The sequence below is a fragment of the Panthera pardus genome, unplaced genomic scaffold (assembly GCF_024362965.1).
Source record: "Panthera pardus isolate Hobbes unplaced genomic scaffold, ASM2436296v1 HiC_scaffold_4, whole genome shotgun sequence".
NCBI lineage: Eukaryota > Metazoa > Chordata > Mammalia > Carnivora > Felidae > Panthera > Panthera pardus.
Window position 1 is genome coordinate 14,286,571 of NW_026526969.1, and position 12,975 is coordinate 14,299,545.

The window sequence follows — 12,975 nt, forward strand, 5'->3', positions numbered from 1 at the left end:
AGGGCTTCCCAGAAGAGGCGGCCCACCCTGGGGAGGGAGACCCTGACTCCCTGGGCCCCACCCCGGCCAGGGAAACAGTGTGTGAGGGAATGAGAACTGTCTGACCCCAGTTTGAACCTGGGCCCCTAGGACCCCCACGTGGGGATGCAGTGGCTGGCCTCTACTCAGGCAAAGCACAGTCGGAGTGGCTGGGGGGTGAGTGACAGGCCCCCAAAGGCACTTGGGCACATCGCATGGGGAAACAGCTTACAGTGAGGGAAGGAAGCTGGGTTTCAGCTGTGAACATCCCCTTTCTAGCGTAACCCTGGCACCCGCCCAGGGAGGGAAGCAAGATCGTCCTCTGTTTGCAGACGGGGAGACTGAGGCTTGGAAGGCTGCCCGGCTGAAGGGTCTCAGCTCTTGGAAGGGGAACGGTGTCACCAGACAGCCCAAGCCTGGGAGCAGCTGGCAGGGCTCAGGAGGGGGCAGGGAGAGCCTGCCTCTCCCACGGCCCCCGGCGAGAGGCCGTGATCCCTCCCCACACTTGCTGGCCTGCTTCCGAAGGTCCAAGGTCCGAGAAAGGAGCCTTCTCTCCCCAAGCACAGGGACAGTGTGATTGACAGTCCATCCTTCCAACAGCTGCCCGGCCAGCCTTCGTCACCAGCTTGAAGCCAGAGACCAAGCCAGAGTCCCCTTCCCGCTGCTCCTGGAGACAGAGGCGAGGTTCCCGAGCTGTGGGGAGGAACCCTCTCAGACCCTCTCATCCCAGCTGCTCACATCCATTTCCTCCTCTGCGCCTGCCAGGGAGGAAGGGACTGCACAGGACTTTAAGAATCTCTTCCCCTTTTGGAAGTCCGCTCAATCTTGACTGACGTAGCCCCAGCCCGTGTCCACACTCCCCTGTGTCCGTGCCTTGTTCAGTCCTGCCCATTGTCTCTGTGCTTGGCCATGACTGGCTTTGGCCAATGGGACCCATTATTAAATGGGACACGAGCAGGCAAGTGTTCACGCTTCAGGGCTTAAAAGCTCTCTTTCCCACCGGGGAAGAAGCCGACCCAACTCAGCTGAGTGTGGCCCCGGCTCAGCACCAAGCACCAGCCATCTGAGACTGTCCAGATGGCCCAGTGGGTCTGCCGTGTGACCGCAGGTACATGTACAACCCTGCCAGCCACCAAAGGACCACCCAGCTGAGCCCACGCTGCTCAGCCCCAGAGCCACGAACAGATACGGCATAGGTGGTCTTAAGCCACTGAGTTTTGGGGGAGGTTAACTATTCAGCAACAAATGCGTCACCCGTTGGTCTTTTAAAAATACGTTATTTGGGGGGGTTGCACGGCAGAGAGAATCAAACCAGAAATTTTGAGAGACAGGGGTTTACACCTTGCGTCTATACCTAACCCTCTGAGCCTTTTTCCCTCCTGACGCGGGGATGGTGGTCATCTGTCTCGTGTGGGGATTAGCAAGACCCAAGTGTGAAAGGGGAGTCGGCATCGGCCCCGAGACGGTCTCACGCCTCACTTCACCAGTTGCAAGGTGGGAGAGTTCCGCAAACCACGCGGAGATTCCAAAACCGGCTAGGAGAACTCACGGAAGTCACGAAAGCAGATACGTCACAGGAGACGGCGGCCCGGGGTGGGGATGGGGGTGGTCCACGGGGAAAGTTTCTGTTGCGCTCAGGACGCGTGGCCCTCCGGCACTGACGTGTGACAAAATGCACAGAGTGTTGCCAAGCAGGGGCACCCACCCCAGCCCCGGTGCCCAGTTTTTTTGGGTTCCACGATGTAGGCTTAATTGGTCGGTCCATTGCCGACATGGTTACCAGGTGGACTGATGCGGCGTGGTCCAAAGCCCCAACCTAAATCACGTGGCTGGACTTTCTGATGTGACTGGTCCCCGCACTAAACAAAGACACGTCTATCGGACATGATGCAGATCTCCCCGAAGCCGAAGGCAAAGGCTGGACCTCAATTTTGGCCAGGATGACTTGTTCACCACACAGTGGCCCCGTGGTGCCTGCCACGAGGGCGACACTGTCTCCAGCTCCCTGGCTCGGGACTCAGGGCGAGCGGTTTCGTCTTCTGGGTTTTAGATTCCTTGTCTGTGAAATGAAGGAGCCACAGTTCTCTCGTGAGCTGCGAAGATCGGCCGTCTGGCTCAGGTCGGGTGTGTTAGTGCTAACACTTGTGCTTGTGCACAGTCTCTTCCCTGCCACGAGGAGAGCTACCGGACACAGCTTCCCACTTTCTGATGTGCCGGGGTTGTGGCACGGAGCCTCAGTTTTCCCAGCTGTAAAATGGGGAAGCAGGGCTTGGCGGGCATAAAGCCCCCGTAGGTGACACGACTTTCCCAAGGGCTCGTAGTTGGCGGGAGAAGCCTGGCATGAGCCCTGGGTCCCGCGACACTCTCTCTGCACAACGCTCGCCAGGTGACACATCGCTGGGCAGACGGGCAGGGCTGAGGGGCCCCGCCCGGGGAGGAGAGTGTCCGTGATTGCTTTCCAGGCTCCTCTCATATGAGCCCTGGGGCCCGGACACCAGCCCTGTCAGTGCCGCGTGTCAGGCAAGGAGTAAGGAGGCTCTGAGCGAGACGAGGCTTGCAGGCTGGGACTTGGGGCGGGATCCCCGGCTGCCACGGCCCATCCCTGCTGACTTATTGGTTCCAGGGGCTCTCTGGACAGGCAAGGCTGCCAGCGAGGTGGTTCCAGACAAGCGAGGGGTGCTCACGTGGTCAGTCTGGCTGGGTCAGTGTTTGGCTCGCCCTGTGGACCTCTCGGGGAGCACGCTGGATGGCATCTCTCCCAGCCTCCGAGCCACACGGCCAACGCCACCGGGCCAACCTGAAAGCAGGGCTCCTGAGGCTTTCCCGCGGCCAGGACCCACGAGCCAGGTGCCTGTGGGGAGCGGGCGGTGGGCTGGCGGCACAGCACACATCACAGCTGGGAAACCCGGCCTCTGGCTTTCTCTTCTCCCTTCCAGTTGTGGTGAGTGCTCTCTCCGTGGAAAACGTGAACCTCTTTGGAAGGGGTCCAAACGCAGGGGATGCCATTGTTCTGGCTTCCGCCCCAGCATCTGGGAGGCTGGCCCTGCCTGGCCTTTCTCCTGGCGCCCACAGGTCTTGGGACGGCCTTTCAGGAGGCTCAACCCAGCCACCTTCCTGGCCTGGGACACAGATCCTGGGGAGTTCCTGGCCTGGCTTGCCCTCCCACTCCCTTCCAGATGCTTCCAAGCAGGTTTCTTGTCCTTGTCCTCCACTCACAAACTGTACTTCACCGGAAGGAAGGAAAGAAGGAAGGAAGGAAGGGAGGGTGGAGGAAGGATTGTAATCCTATTTTGTGTGTGTGCGTGTGTTGGTGTGTGTGGTAAGATACACGTAACTATTCTGACCGTTTTTAAGCGAACGATTCAGAGGCATTTGGTACACTCACGATGTTGTGCGACCATCACCTCTATCATTTCCGAAATATTTCCACCACCCTGATCAGAAACCCCAGACCCATTCACCAGTCACTCCCCATTCTTCCTCCTACCCCGCCCCCAACCCCAGCCCCTGGCAACCACTAATCCACTTTCTGTTCCGATGGGTTTACTTACTGTGGGTCTAATAAACGGTAGCACACGAGATGTGGCCCTTTGTGTCTGGCTTCCGTCACTCGGTGTCACGTTTTCGACGTCCATCCACGTGGCAGCGTGAGCCGGGGCTGCGTTCCTTTCCGCGGCTGGCTAACGCCCCTGGCGTGGCCGTACCACCTGTCGTTCAGCCACTGAAGGACCCTCGGGCGGTTCCCGCCTCCTGGCTGTCGGTGCGACTGCGTCCCGTCATTTCATAGACTTCTCACCGTGAGAGGCTGAGGCTCACAGAGCATCGGAGACCGCGTGCAAAACCTGACTCAGAAACACAGGATAGAAAAAAATCCGGCCTTCGAGGCGGAGCAGTCGTGGGTAAGCCCGACAATGGCTTCCACGCACACAACGTGAACGGAGCGCGCCCGGCGCGGGGGGCGGAGCGTGGAGCGGGGGCGGAGCGTGGAGCGGGGGCGGAGCGTGAACGGAGCGCGCCCGGCGTAGGGGCGGAGCGTGAATGGAGCGCGCCCGGAAGATGGACTCACGCTGCGCTTTCCACGCGTGGCCTCCACCACGCAACCTCCCCAGGTCGTGGGGCTGGTTTTAGCCCCATTTCACATACAGGAAACCGAGGCCCATATGTCTGCCGTCTGACTGTGTGGATTAGGAACAAGTGTCCTCATTTCTGAGCCTCGAAGCACCCCCTCCCACCCCCTCTGTGATGTGGGCACCTGGTGGGGCGGGTTGCTCCGGGGGCTCGTGGCTCAGGGCTGCCCAGCTGGGGACCGCCAGGCTGTCCTTCCTGCCTTCACAGAACGGCTGTGCGGAGGCCTTCTGGGTTCCCGGCTCTGGGTCCTCCCGGATAGAGGGGCTCGGATGCCCCAGCTGCTTATCACCACCCGGGGCTGCTTCCCTAGCTGGCAGAGGACTAGCGGTTTCCGCATCTGCTGCCTCCTCCTGAGTCACCGCTGAGTCACTGGAGTGTGTTCCTGGGCGCCCTGGTCAGGGGCCAGCACGGCCGACTGAGTCCTCTTTGACTTCTTGGACCACTAGTGCCCTATTTCAGGCCATTCGGTCGGTGGCCAACAGTACAAGACTGAATCTTGGTTCCCTGGTTCTGTGGTGATTCCCATGCCTCCAGAGCAATGGTGAGAGCTCGGCCTCAGTTTCTGCATCTGTAGAGTGGGGCCAGAGTCTGGCCACAGTCATTCAGGACAGGAAAAACCACCATAGGTCCAGCCAGTGCCACCAGTCACCCGGAGGGTGGGGTGGGGACAGGGCTTCCTTGTGCCCCTCCCCCTCTACCCAGTGTTCTCCCTTTACCCCTTGCCTTTCTAGGGACTGGGCAGCAGGAACCCCAGTTTACGTATCAGGGACAGGAGCAAGTGTCAGACTCCAGAGCCCCTGGATCCTTCCTGTGCACCCTCCCCCTCCAGGCCACAAGAAAGTGTTGTTTCCTGGATGCCCTTCAGTACCAGGGGGATTTTCTCTCCAATACCCAGGCCCCCAGGAGCAGTAAGCGTGGGGCTCTGGCAGTGCTTTTCCAGGACCATATGTTATGGGTCCCTCCTTTTCTCCACCCTGGACCCCTTTAGTATTCTTTCTCCAGGGACCGCCCCCACCACCTTAGGAAAAGGTTTCACAGATCACACTGTGTTGCAAGCATTAATCAGTGATGACCTCCCTTGCCGTTGCGTGCCAATCAGAGGCAGAGAACGCCTGCCCACCAGAAGCTCTGAACGGCCTGATGTATGGGTTTCTTGCGGCTGCTGTAACACAGCACCACAAACCAGGCAGCCTGAACAACAGGCAGTTACCATCTCTCAGTTCTGGAAATCCAAGACTCGGCTCAAGCGGTCCGCAGGGTCGATCCCTTCTGAGGGTCTGAGGGAGACTCTAATCCACCTCTCTCTCCCGGCTGCTGGTGGCTCTGGTGACCCTCAGGTTCCTTGGCTGTAGACACATCACCTCCATCTATGCATCCGTCTTCATATGTTGTTTTCCCCTGTGTCTGTCTCCTAGTTGACGTATCCAAATTCTCTCTTCTCATGAAGATACACTGTCATCGGATTGGGGCCCCTCCATAATCTAGGATGACTTCCTCTTCACCTGATCACATTTGCAATGACCCTGTTTCCAGATAAAATCATACAAGCACCAGGAGTTAGAACACGGACATATCTTTTGAGGGGGACACAAGTCAACTCAGTACAGCCGAGTTGTCATTTTATGTTTGAGTCAGGCTTTCTGGCCTTATTGGAGGAAAATGCACAATATTTCGAGGCTTCTGGAAACCTGGAAAAGAGCTGATAGTCCCCATGCATCTACATGGGACCCTGGTGGGCCTGCCACCCCGGTGCCGGGGCATGGGAGTCGGGGGGAAGCAGGGCATCTGTGACTGTGTGTCCCACTGCCAGTGACAGGAACCAGAAAACTATGCCCTTTAGGGATGGAGAATGTGACCTCTCTCTTCCTGCCCCACCATTATTCTCCAACTGGGTGGTATGTAAATTATCCCAAGGGTGGAAACCAGTTTCCAAAAGGCCTCTCCTGTGCCCACAGGCCTTTGCAGGAGGCTGAGTGAGCCACCCAGCCTTATTACAAGAAAACAGACGAGTCAGGGCAATCAGGTGAACAGATGGACAGGCCTCTTGGGAAGCCGCTGCCCAGAGCTGTCCCTGTCCACAAAAGCCCAGCCCGGCCTGCCAGAAGGGGCCTGTCTGCCCACAGAGCATAGCAGACGGCAGAATCCCAGGCGTAGGAACCTCTCTCTCAGAACGCAAGGAGTCCAGAAATAATGCCCCCGGGTGCTGACAAGCCGGAGCCAAGAGGATGCACCTTGTGCCCTAGGGTGCAGAGAGGGGCGAGTCTGCCATGCACTTACAGCATTTCCAGCCTCCTCTGTTCTTGGGGTTCCCACCTCCACTTTAATACAGCATGATAATGCCTATTAGGAAATGTGGCTAGGAGACTCCAAAGTCCACGCTGGGCCCTCCGTGGCAGTTGCCTTAATTTCCAGACTCAAGGAGGCCAGGACGGAGCACTGTCTTTGTCATAAAAGACACAAGCTTCCCCAAAGGAGTGGCCAGGCAGGGACGGGATCTACCTGCCCATCCCCTCACAAGCACGTACTGGGTTGCACTTTGCTGTCCTTAGCACTTTCAATTCACTCTACTTCCCTTTCACGGACGAGGACACTGATGAACAGAGAGGGTGAGTAACTTGTCCAAGATCACACAGCTGTGGGTGACCACGCCAGGCTCTGAGTCCACATCATCTTCATTTGACAGACAGACTCGGGCTGCGTGCAGGGGAGGCCAGCCCAGCTCCTCCAGGCCGACAGCCACAGAAGCTCAAGGAACGTGCAACGGTCGAGCCCACGAGCGAGCGCCCGGGGGAAGGGCGGCCAGACGTGTGGACGTGAGGACAGGGTTTTGGCCCCCGCCACGACCCGCTGGTGGAGACACCACCGCCCGGCGCCCTTCGGCGCGGGAAGGGGGCCCTGCTGGGCGGAGCCTCGTCCCGCGTGCCAATGGCGGCGCGGGGGCGGGGCCGGCGGGCGGGAGCGCGCGGATGGGCGGGGCCAGAGGGCCAAGGGCGGCGGACGGGCGGGTGGGGGCGGGGCCGGCGAGCTACGGACCAATGGCGGCAGGGGGCGGGGCCGGCTACCGGGGCGGGGGCGGCGGGCTGTGGGCCAATGGCGGCGCGGGGGCGGGGCGTCGGGCCGCGGGCGGGGGGCGCGCGGAGGCGGCGGCGGCGGCGGCGGCGGCGAACAAAGAGGCGGCGGGCGCGGGCGGCCGAGCAGAGCCGAGCGCAGCCGAGCCGGGCCGAGCCGGGCCGGGCCGGGCCCAGGAGCGAGCGGGCGATGAGGGCGGCCGGGCGGGGGTTAGCCGGCCCCTGAACCCCGCGCCCCACGGGCCAACGAGGGAGCCCCGCGGCGGCGCGCCCGAGGCAGCCGGCCCGCCATGGCCGGGGTCAGCTACGCGGCGCCCTGGTGGGTGAACCTCCTGCACCGGCTGCCCCACTTCGACCTGAGCTGGGAGACCACCAGCAGCCAGTTCCGGCCCGAGGATACCGACTACCAGCAGGTGAGGCGGCCCCCCTGGGTCGAGGGTCAGGGCCCTGGGTCACGGCCCCTCCATGCCGAGGGTCAGGGTCCCGTCCTTTCGAAGATCTGAAGATTCCCGAACCGCCCATCGAGGGTCTGGCTGGGGGGGGGGGGGGGATGTCTCCCTCCCCGAGGGTCGCTGCCCCCGTCCTCCTCGAGGGTCACGGCCTCCACCTTTTCGTGAGTCACAGCCCCTTTCTTCTCTAGGGTCTCCCCTCTGCGTCCTGGGGGCTCCCCTCCTTGAGCGTCTAAAGACCCCCATCCTGCATGGAGGGTCCGCGGCCCTCCTGCAGATTCTAGCTTTTTTCCCTGGTGTCGCTTAGGCCCACCTTTTTAGGGTCATGTGGAGCCTTCACGCGTTTCTCCCTGGAGCCCCCTCTGCCAGCTGTCAGCTCCAACCCAGGCCCTTGTCCATCTCCTGGGGCAGCCCTGAACTGTGGCCCTGCAGAGCCCCCTACCCAGAGGATCCCAAGCCCATACCTGAGAGCACTGGGTCCAGCCAGGAGGGGGGGATTCCTCGCCCCCCTCACCCCCAGCTGGGGAATCCCACTCACTGCCAAGATTTTGGTAGGTGAGTGAGCTGGGCGGATGCCAGCCCTCTCTGGCCGGCAGTGACTCCCTGTCGGGTGGCCAGGCTGTGGGATGCACACAGTGCGGTGTGTGCTGTGGTGACGCCTGGACTGCCCGGAGACCCGGCTGCCCCTGAGGGAGGGAGGCCTGGCCACAGACACTCAAGGTGGGCCTCAGTCTGGGAGGCTGGAAAGGGGCTGAGCCTGGGCAGAATGGGGGGCAGTGGAGGTCTGCAGCCTTCTCCCCAAGGGATCAGCCTCTCCCGGTAGAACCCTAGTCCTCGGGTCATGCCGAGCCCAAGCACCACCCCCAGCACTGATCCACTGTCATTTGAGTGCAGGGCAGGGGACTGGGCCGTGGGCATTTCCTTCCTGCTTGGGGATCCGGATTCCAGAAGCCCCATGACCCGGATGCCTGGTCACCCGGAACTCCTCTGGGGTTCTCTCCAGTGGTCATTGCAGAGCCCCGGGTGGAGTGGAACAGCGTTCCTTGTCAAGATGGCCTGGGAGTCCGGTATTCCGTGGACATTATCGCACCTGGCCTGTGTAGAACTGTCTCCTGTGGGCACCCTCAGCTAGAGGATGAGACCGGAAGCAGAGAGCGAGGGCACCGCGGGCCTCTCAGCTCTGCGGGGCAGCCCACCACTCCTGGCCTCAGTGGTCACCTTGGGCCTGCTGATCTGCTTCTAAGCAGATTAGAAAGGGGGCCGGGGATTGGTCCAGGCATGCCCAGAGACAGCAAGGTTTTTATAAAACTCAACGCCCACGTTTCAGAAGCCCAGCCGTGGGGTGCCGACCGGTGTGGGAGCAGCACCCTTCTCTGCTCCCCAGGGGCTTCCACGTGTCACGGCTCCGTCACATCAGGCCCCTGGCTGTCCCCGGCCAGGAACCGTGCTTTACTTTAGGAAGTTCTCTGCCAGTTATCGGTTCGGAAGCTCCTGGACTGCCCCTGGGGCTCCTGGGGCAGCTGGACCCGCGCAGAGCTTGCCTGCGGGCTGCACCTGCCATCCCACCACCCTCGGTTGGACTGGCTGTGTCCCCTCGCCCCCTGGGGCTCTCGGGACACATCGTGGGGTGTGAGTGAGGGCCCGACGTCTGCAGCCTGTGGAGGTCTCCAGAGCGGGGGCCGGCGCCCCTGGCTCAGCCCGACCTCCTGCGGGGCCCTGTGCCCCTGCGGGTGTGTGCCCCCAGCTTCTGTGAGCACTGCCCCCTCCTCCGCTGTGGGAGGGCTCTGACTCACTCTCCTGCCTCCTCTCTGCGGAGCAGAATTAGCCACTGAATAATTCACGGCGTGGAAACCAGCCTGTCTCCATCCCCTGCCACCTCCGCTCCTGGCTGGGGGCTAGTAGAATGAGCCAGACCCGGACATGCGTCCTGCCCCTGCCCTCCCGGGGTTGGTGCTTTTGGGTGAACACTGGACCTCTCTGATCCTTCAGTGCCACATCCTGAAATCCGGGCTGGCGCACTTCTGCGGGGCCACAGTGGGGGATGCAGAGGCCCCGTGCTTTTGCTTCGTGCTCGGTGGCAGCAGACAGAGCTCCCTTCCTGGGTGGCTGGGCAGTGGGTCAGCGTGGACCCCGTGGCCTAGGGCCCCTTCCTGCCTCCCCTGGTTTAGTACTCCTGGCTGTGGAGGGGGCAGCTAGCGGGCGGGGGTCCCCTCGTCCTCTTGCCCCAGGCGCCCCCTCTTGGCCGGCTTCTGCCTGAGCTGCAGGGTCTGGAGATGCCCCCACCCCCATGTGGCCTGGGCCCAGCGTGGGAGGAGGGCTTCTGCCTCCTGGACTGTCCAGGGGACGAGTGGGGCCTGGGTCGGGGGAGTAGGGGACGTGTATGGTGTGAGGAGACCAGGCTTCGTCCTTTGCCGTTTCCGGCCCCCGCCTTCCACTGCCGGGTGCCCTGGTGAAACCCGCTGGAAACCCCCATGGCCCGGCCCTGTTTTGGGGCACGGTACAGGGCTGTCCGTCACTGGCCCTTTCTCTCACAGACCGGGAAATGAGGATGATTGCCTCCCTTGTACAGATTAGCAAACCGAGGCTCAGAGAGGGAAGTGGCTCAGAGTCACATGATGACGAGGTGGTGGGAGCCAGAGTCAGCCTCCCGGGCCCCCCTCTGCTGGCCCCCTGCAGGGGTCAGGAGCAGATGCGGGGCACTTCCGAGGGCTCCCAGAGCCCTGGCCGGCCCTACTTGGGGCTTTGGAGCCCCTGCAGGAGCAGGGCTGGCATTTCTCTTGGGGCGGAAGGTCTCGGGTTTCCGTGTTCCCGAGGCCTCCATTCTGAGGGGAGGGGCTCCCTGGCCATTGATGCGTCTCTTGGGGGCCCGGGCTGTTTGCCGGATGGACAGATCATAGGGAGGGTGCCAGTGGGGTCTGTGGGGACGGATGGGGTCTGTGGGTGGACGGGGACTGGAAGGAGGCAGAGAAGCTTCTGGAGTTTGCTCTGTGCTACTCCACCCCACACCTGCCTGCCAGGAGGGGCTGCTGGTCTGACTCCCCTGGGGCTGGGCCCAGAGTTCCCCACACAAGGGGCAGCTGGATGGGTGGGGACCGTCATTTTAGGGGAGCTGCCCGGAGGATCGCAGGCCCAGAGAAAGGAGGAGACTCTGGGGGTCGCACTGCTGAGCTGGCGGGCTGGGCCCAATGTCTGGGGGCCTGACGTGCTCTGGGGTGATGGTAGGGCCTGCCCTGGCTTCGGGCAGGGGTCCCACAGCCTTTTCAGGCTGGAGAATAGGGGCCTGGGCCCCAGCTCTGTTGTTTCCTATCTGTGTGACCTTGGGGGGGGATCATCTCCCTCTCTGGGCTGCCCCTTGGGGAGTGTGCCCCATCCATCCCTACCCACCCTAATGACTCCCCTGCCAAGCCTTTTCACACCGCCGTGCCCGGAGGCCGAGGCCAAATTCACTCTCTTTGTTCATTATCTCTGCTAGTTCAGGGCGGCGGGAAGCTGTGAGGTGTCAGGACAGGGCCTGCAGGAGCGCAGTGGTCAGGGAAGTCTTCCTGGAAGAGGTGCTTCCTGGCCTGCCACGAAGGGCGCCAGCCAGGCTGCGAACTCCCGGAGGGCTGGGACTTGCCTGGAACCTGGCATTAAGCGGGCACACTGGCTTCTCTTCCGGTCAGATGGTAGCATTTGGCTCAGGCTTGCGCAACCTGTGAGGCCTGTTTCTTGTTCGAACCCTGAGTGCTGGGATGGTTCATTCGAGACCCTAAAGATAGGACAGAGGTAGCCATGCACAGACCTTGGCGGAGATGGTTCCTGGCCGCTGGAATGGCACATGCAAAGGCCCTGAGACAGAGAGAAGCCCGAGCCTCAGCCCAAAATAAGGGAGTCCTTCTGGTCTGAATGTGCTGCCTCTGTGCTCGGAGATGTGTGAACCCTGACTGGGTGGCCCCTTAGAGGGCGTTTGAGGTCTAGGTTGTATGACTGTCAGGGCCCAGGGGTCTCCTAGCTAAGACCGCAGCGCCTTGGCTAAAAGCTATGACTCAAGAAAGGTGTGCCGAGTACCTGACTGCAGGCTGGTGTTGGCCGAGCCCCCGGGTCTTGTGGGCCCCCGGCCGAGCCCCCGGGCCCCGTTGTCATCTTCCTTCCATCACTGATCGGCAGATTAAAACCTGGGGTGATCGCCTGGCTTCTCATCTACAAAAATAACAGATGTTGGCGGAACATTTGGAAAATAGGAAAAAGCATGAAGAAAAAACCAAAAAGCGCCTCTGGCTGGATTTCATCCCCGCACGCAGACCCGTGGGGTGTGCGTCACTCGGAACCAGAATCACGCCGCACGCCCTTATTGTCACCGACTTCTGTTGGTGGCCCTGGGTTCTTGATGTGTGGCCATCGTCCCATGGTAACAGTCAGGATGCTGGGGTGCAAGTGACAGAAACGTACCGAACGTGACAAAGCTCACTGAGGAGTGGGCGGGAGCTTCTAGAGTACCCCCTGCACGGACAGAGCCGATGAGCTGGATTTGGGGGACGTAGTGGTGGGTGAACAGGGAAGTGCCTGCTGGGACAGATCGACCGGCTCTTTCCTTTCCGACGGGGGGGCAGGGTGAAGCCTCTGGTTGCCTCGGCCACAAGGTCTACACTGCGGCGGTCATGGGGGTGGTTAATGGGAAACCTGGCACATCCCCTGCTTGGCATTGGTGTGGGGTCTCTGTCACCAGGCCCCATTGTTCTGCCTTTCGGCGGCCCCTGGTTTTCAAGGGTCTGTGGATGTGGTGACGAGCCGTGTCCCCGACACTCTACTCCTCTGCCCAGAGGATATGCAGGAAGGGACATCGGCTTTTCCGGCCCTGGCCAGGGGGTCTTGGTCAGGCTCTGGGCAGGGTGTGCTGTGGCTCTCACCCCAGGCCACAGCCGCTGTACCAGAGAGGCTCATAAACATTTCCCCAGGCAGCCACACAGTGGCCCTCGGGGGTGGGCATTGTCACTGCTCTAGAAGCAGAATTGAGGCCACTGGCCGGCCAGCATCGGTGGGCTGGAAATGTGGGCAGGCTCCTGCTCCAGCGCGGTACTCCCCTTCGGTGGACACAGTCCCCGTGCAGAGGCTCCCTGGTCCCCTAGCGGGGCCTGGTTCAGGGAAGCTCAGCGGGTGTGGGGACCGGGTCCTCTCCCCCCCACGGGCAGTTCTGCTTTGGCTGCACGGGAGGAACGGAATCTGCAGCCCAGGGACCGGGTCACAGATATGGGAAGTGGCCCCCTGTGGCCCCACAGGAATTGGGGCATGTGACAGGGCTGGTGGTGGGTGTGGCAGGACCTGGCTGTGCCCGT

The 12,975-nt window shown here is 61.6% G+C and overlaps 1 protein-coding gene and 1 long non-coding RNA gene across 4 annotated transcripts in view; one reads left to right on the top strand and one right to left on the bottom strand.

Annotated features, from left to right (window-relative positions):
* Positions 1-1,275: 1,275 nt before the first annotated feature.
* On the bottom strand, positions 1,276-3,999 carry LOC109251135 (uncharacterized). Of its 2 annotated transcripts, none has more exons than XR_002073369.2 (2): positions 3,570-3,999; positions 1,276-3,237 (listed from the first exon to the last, which is right to left on the bottom strand). It is a non-coding gene; the product is annotated as an uncharacterized LOC109251135 (long non-coding RNA). The 2 variants fall into 2 exon arrangements; XR_008419152.1 differs by having other exon boundaries at positions 1,276-3,242.
* Positions 4,000-7,276: 3,277 nt separating this feature from the next.
* Positions 7,277-12,975, top strand: part of TTYH3 (tweety family member 3) — a 32,009-nt gene continuing 26,310 nt past the window's right edge. The window contains exon 1 of one of the 2 annotated variants that reach the window (XM_019422480.2): positions 7,277-7,627. In XM_019422480.2, coding sequence (XP_019278025.2) covers positions 7,505-7,627 — 123 coding nt within the window. In that variant the 5' untranslated portion in view covers positions 7,277-7,504. The remainder of the gene's footprint in view (positions 7,628-12,975) is intronic. The other variant, XM_019422479.2, reaches the window with a different exon arrangement.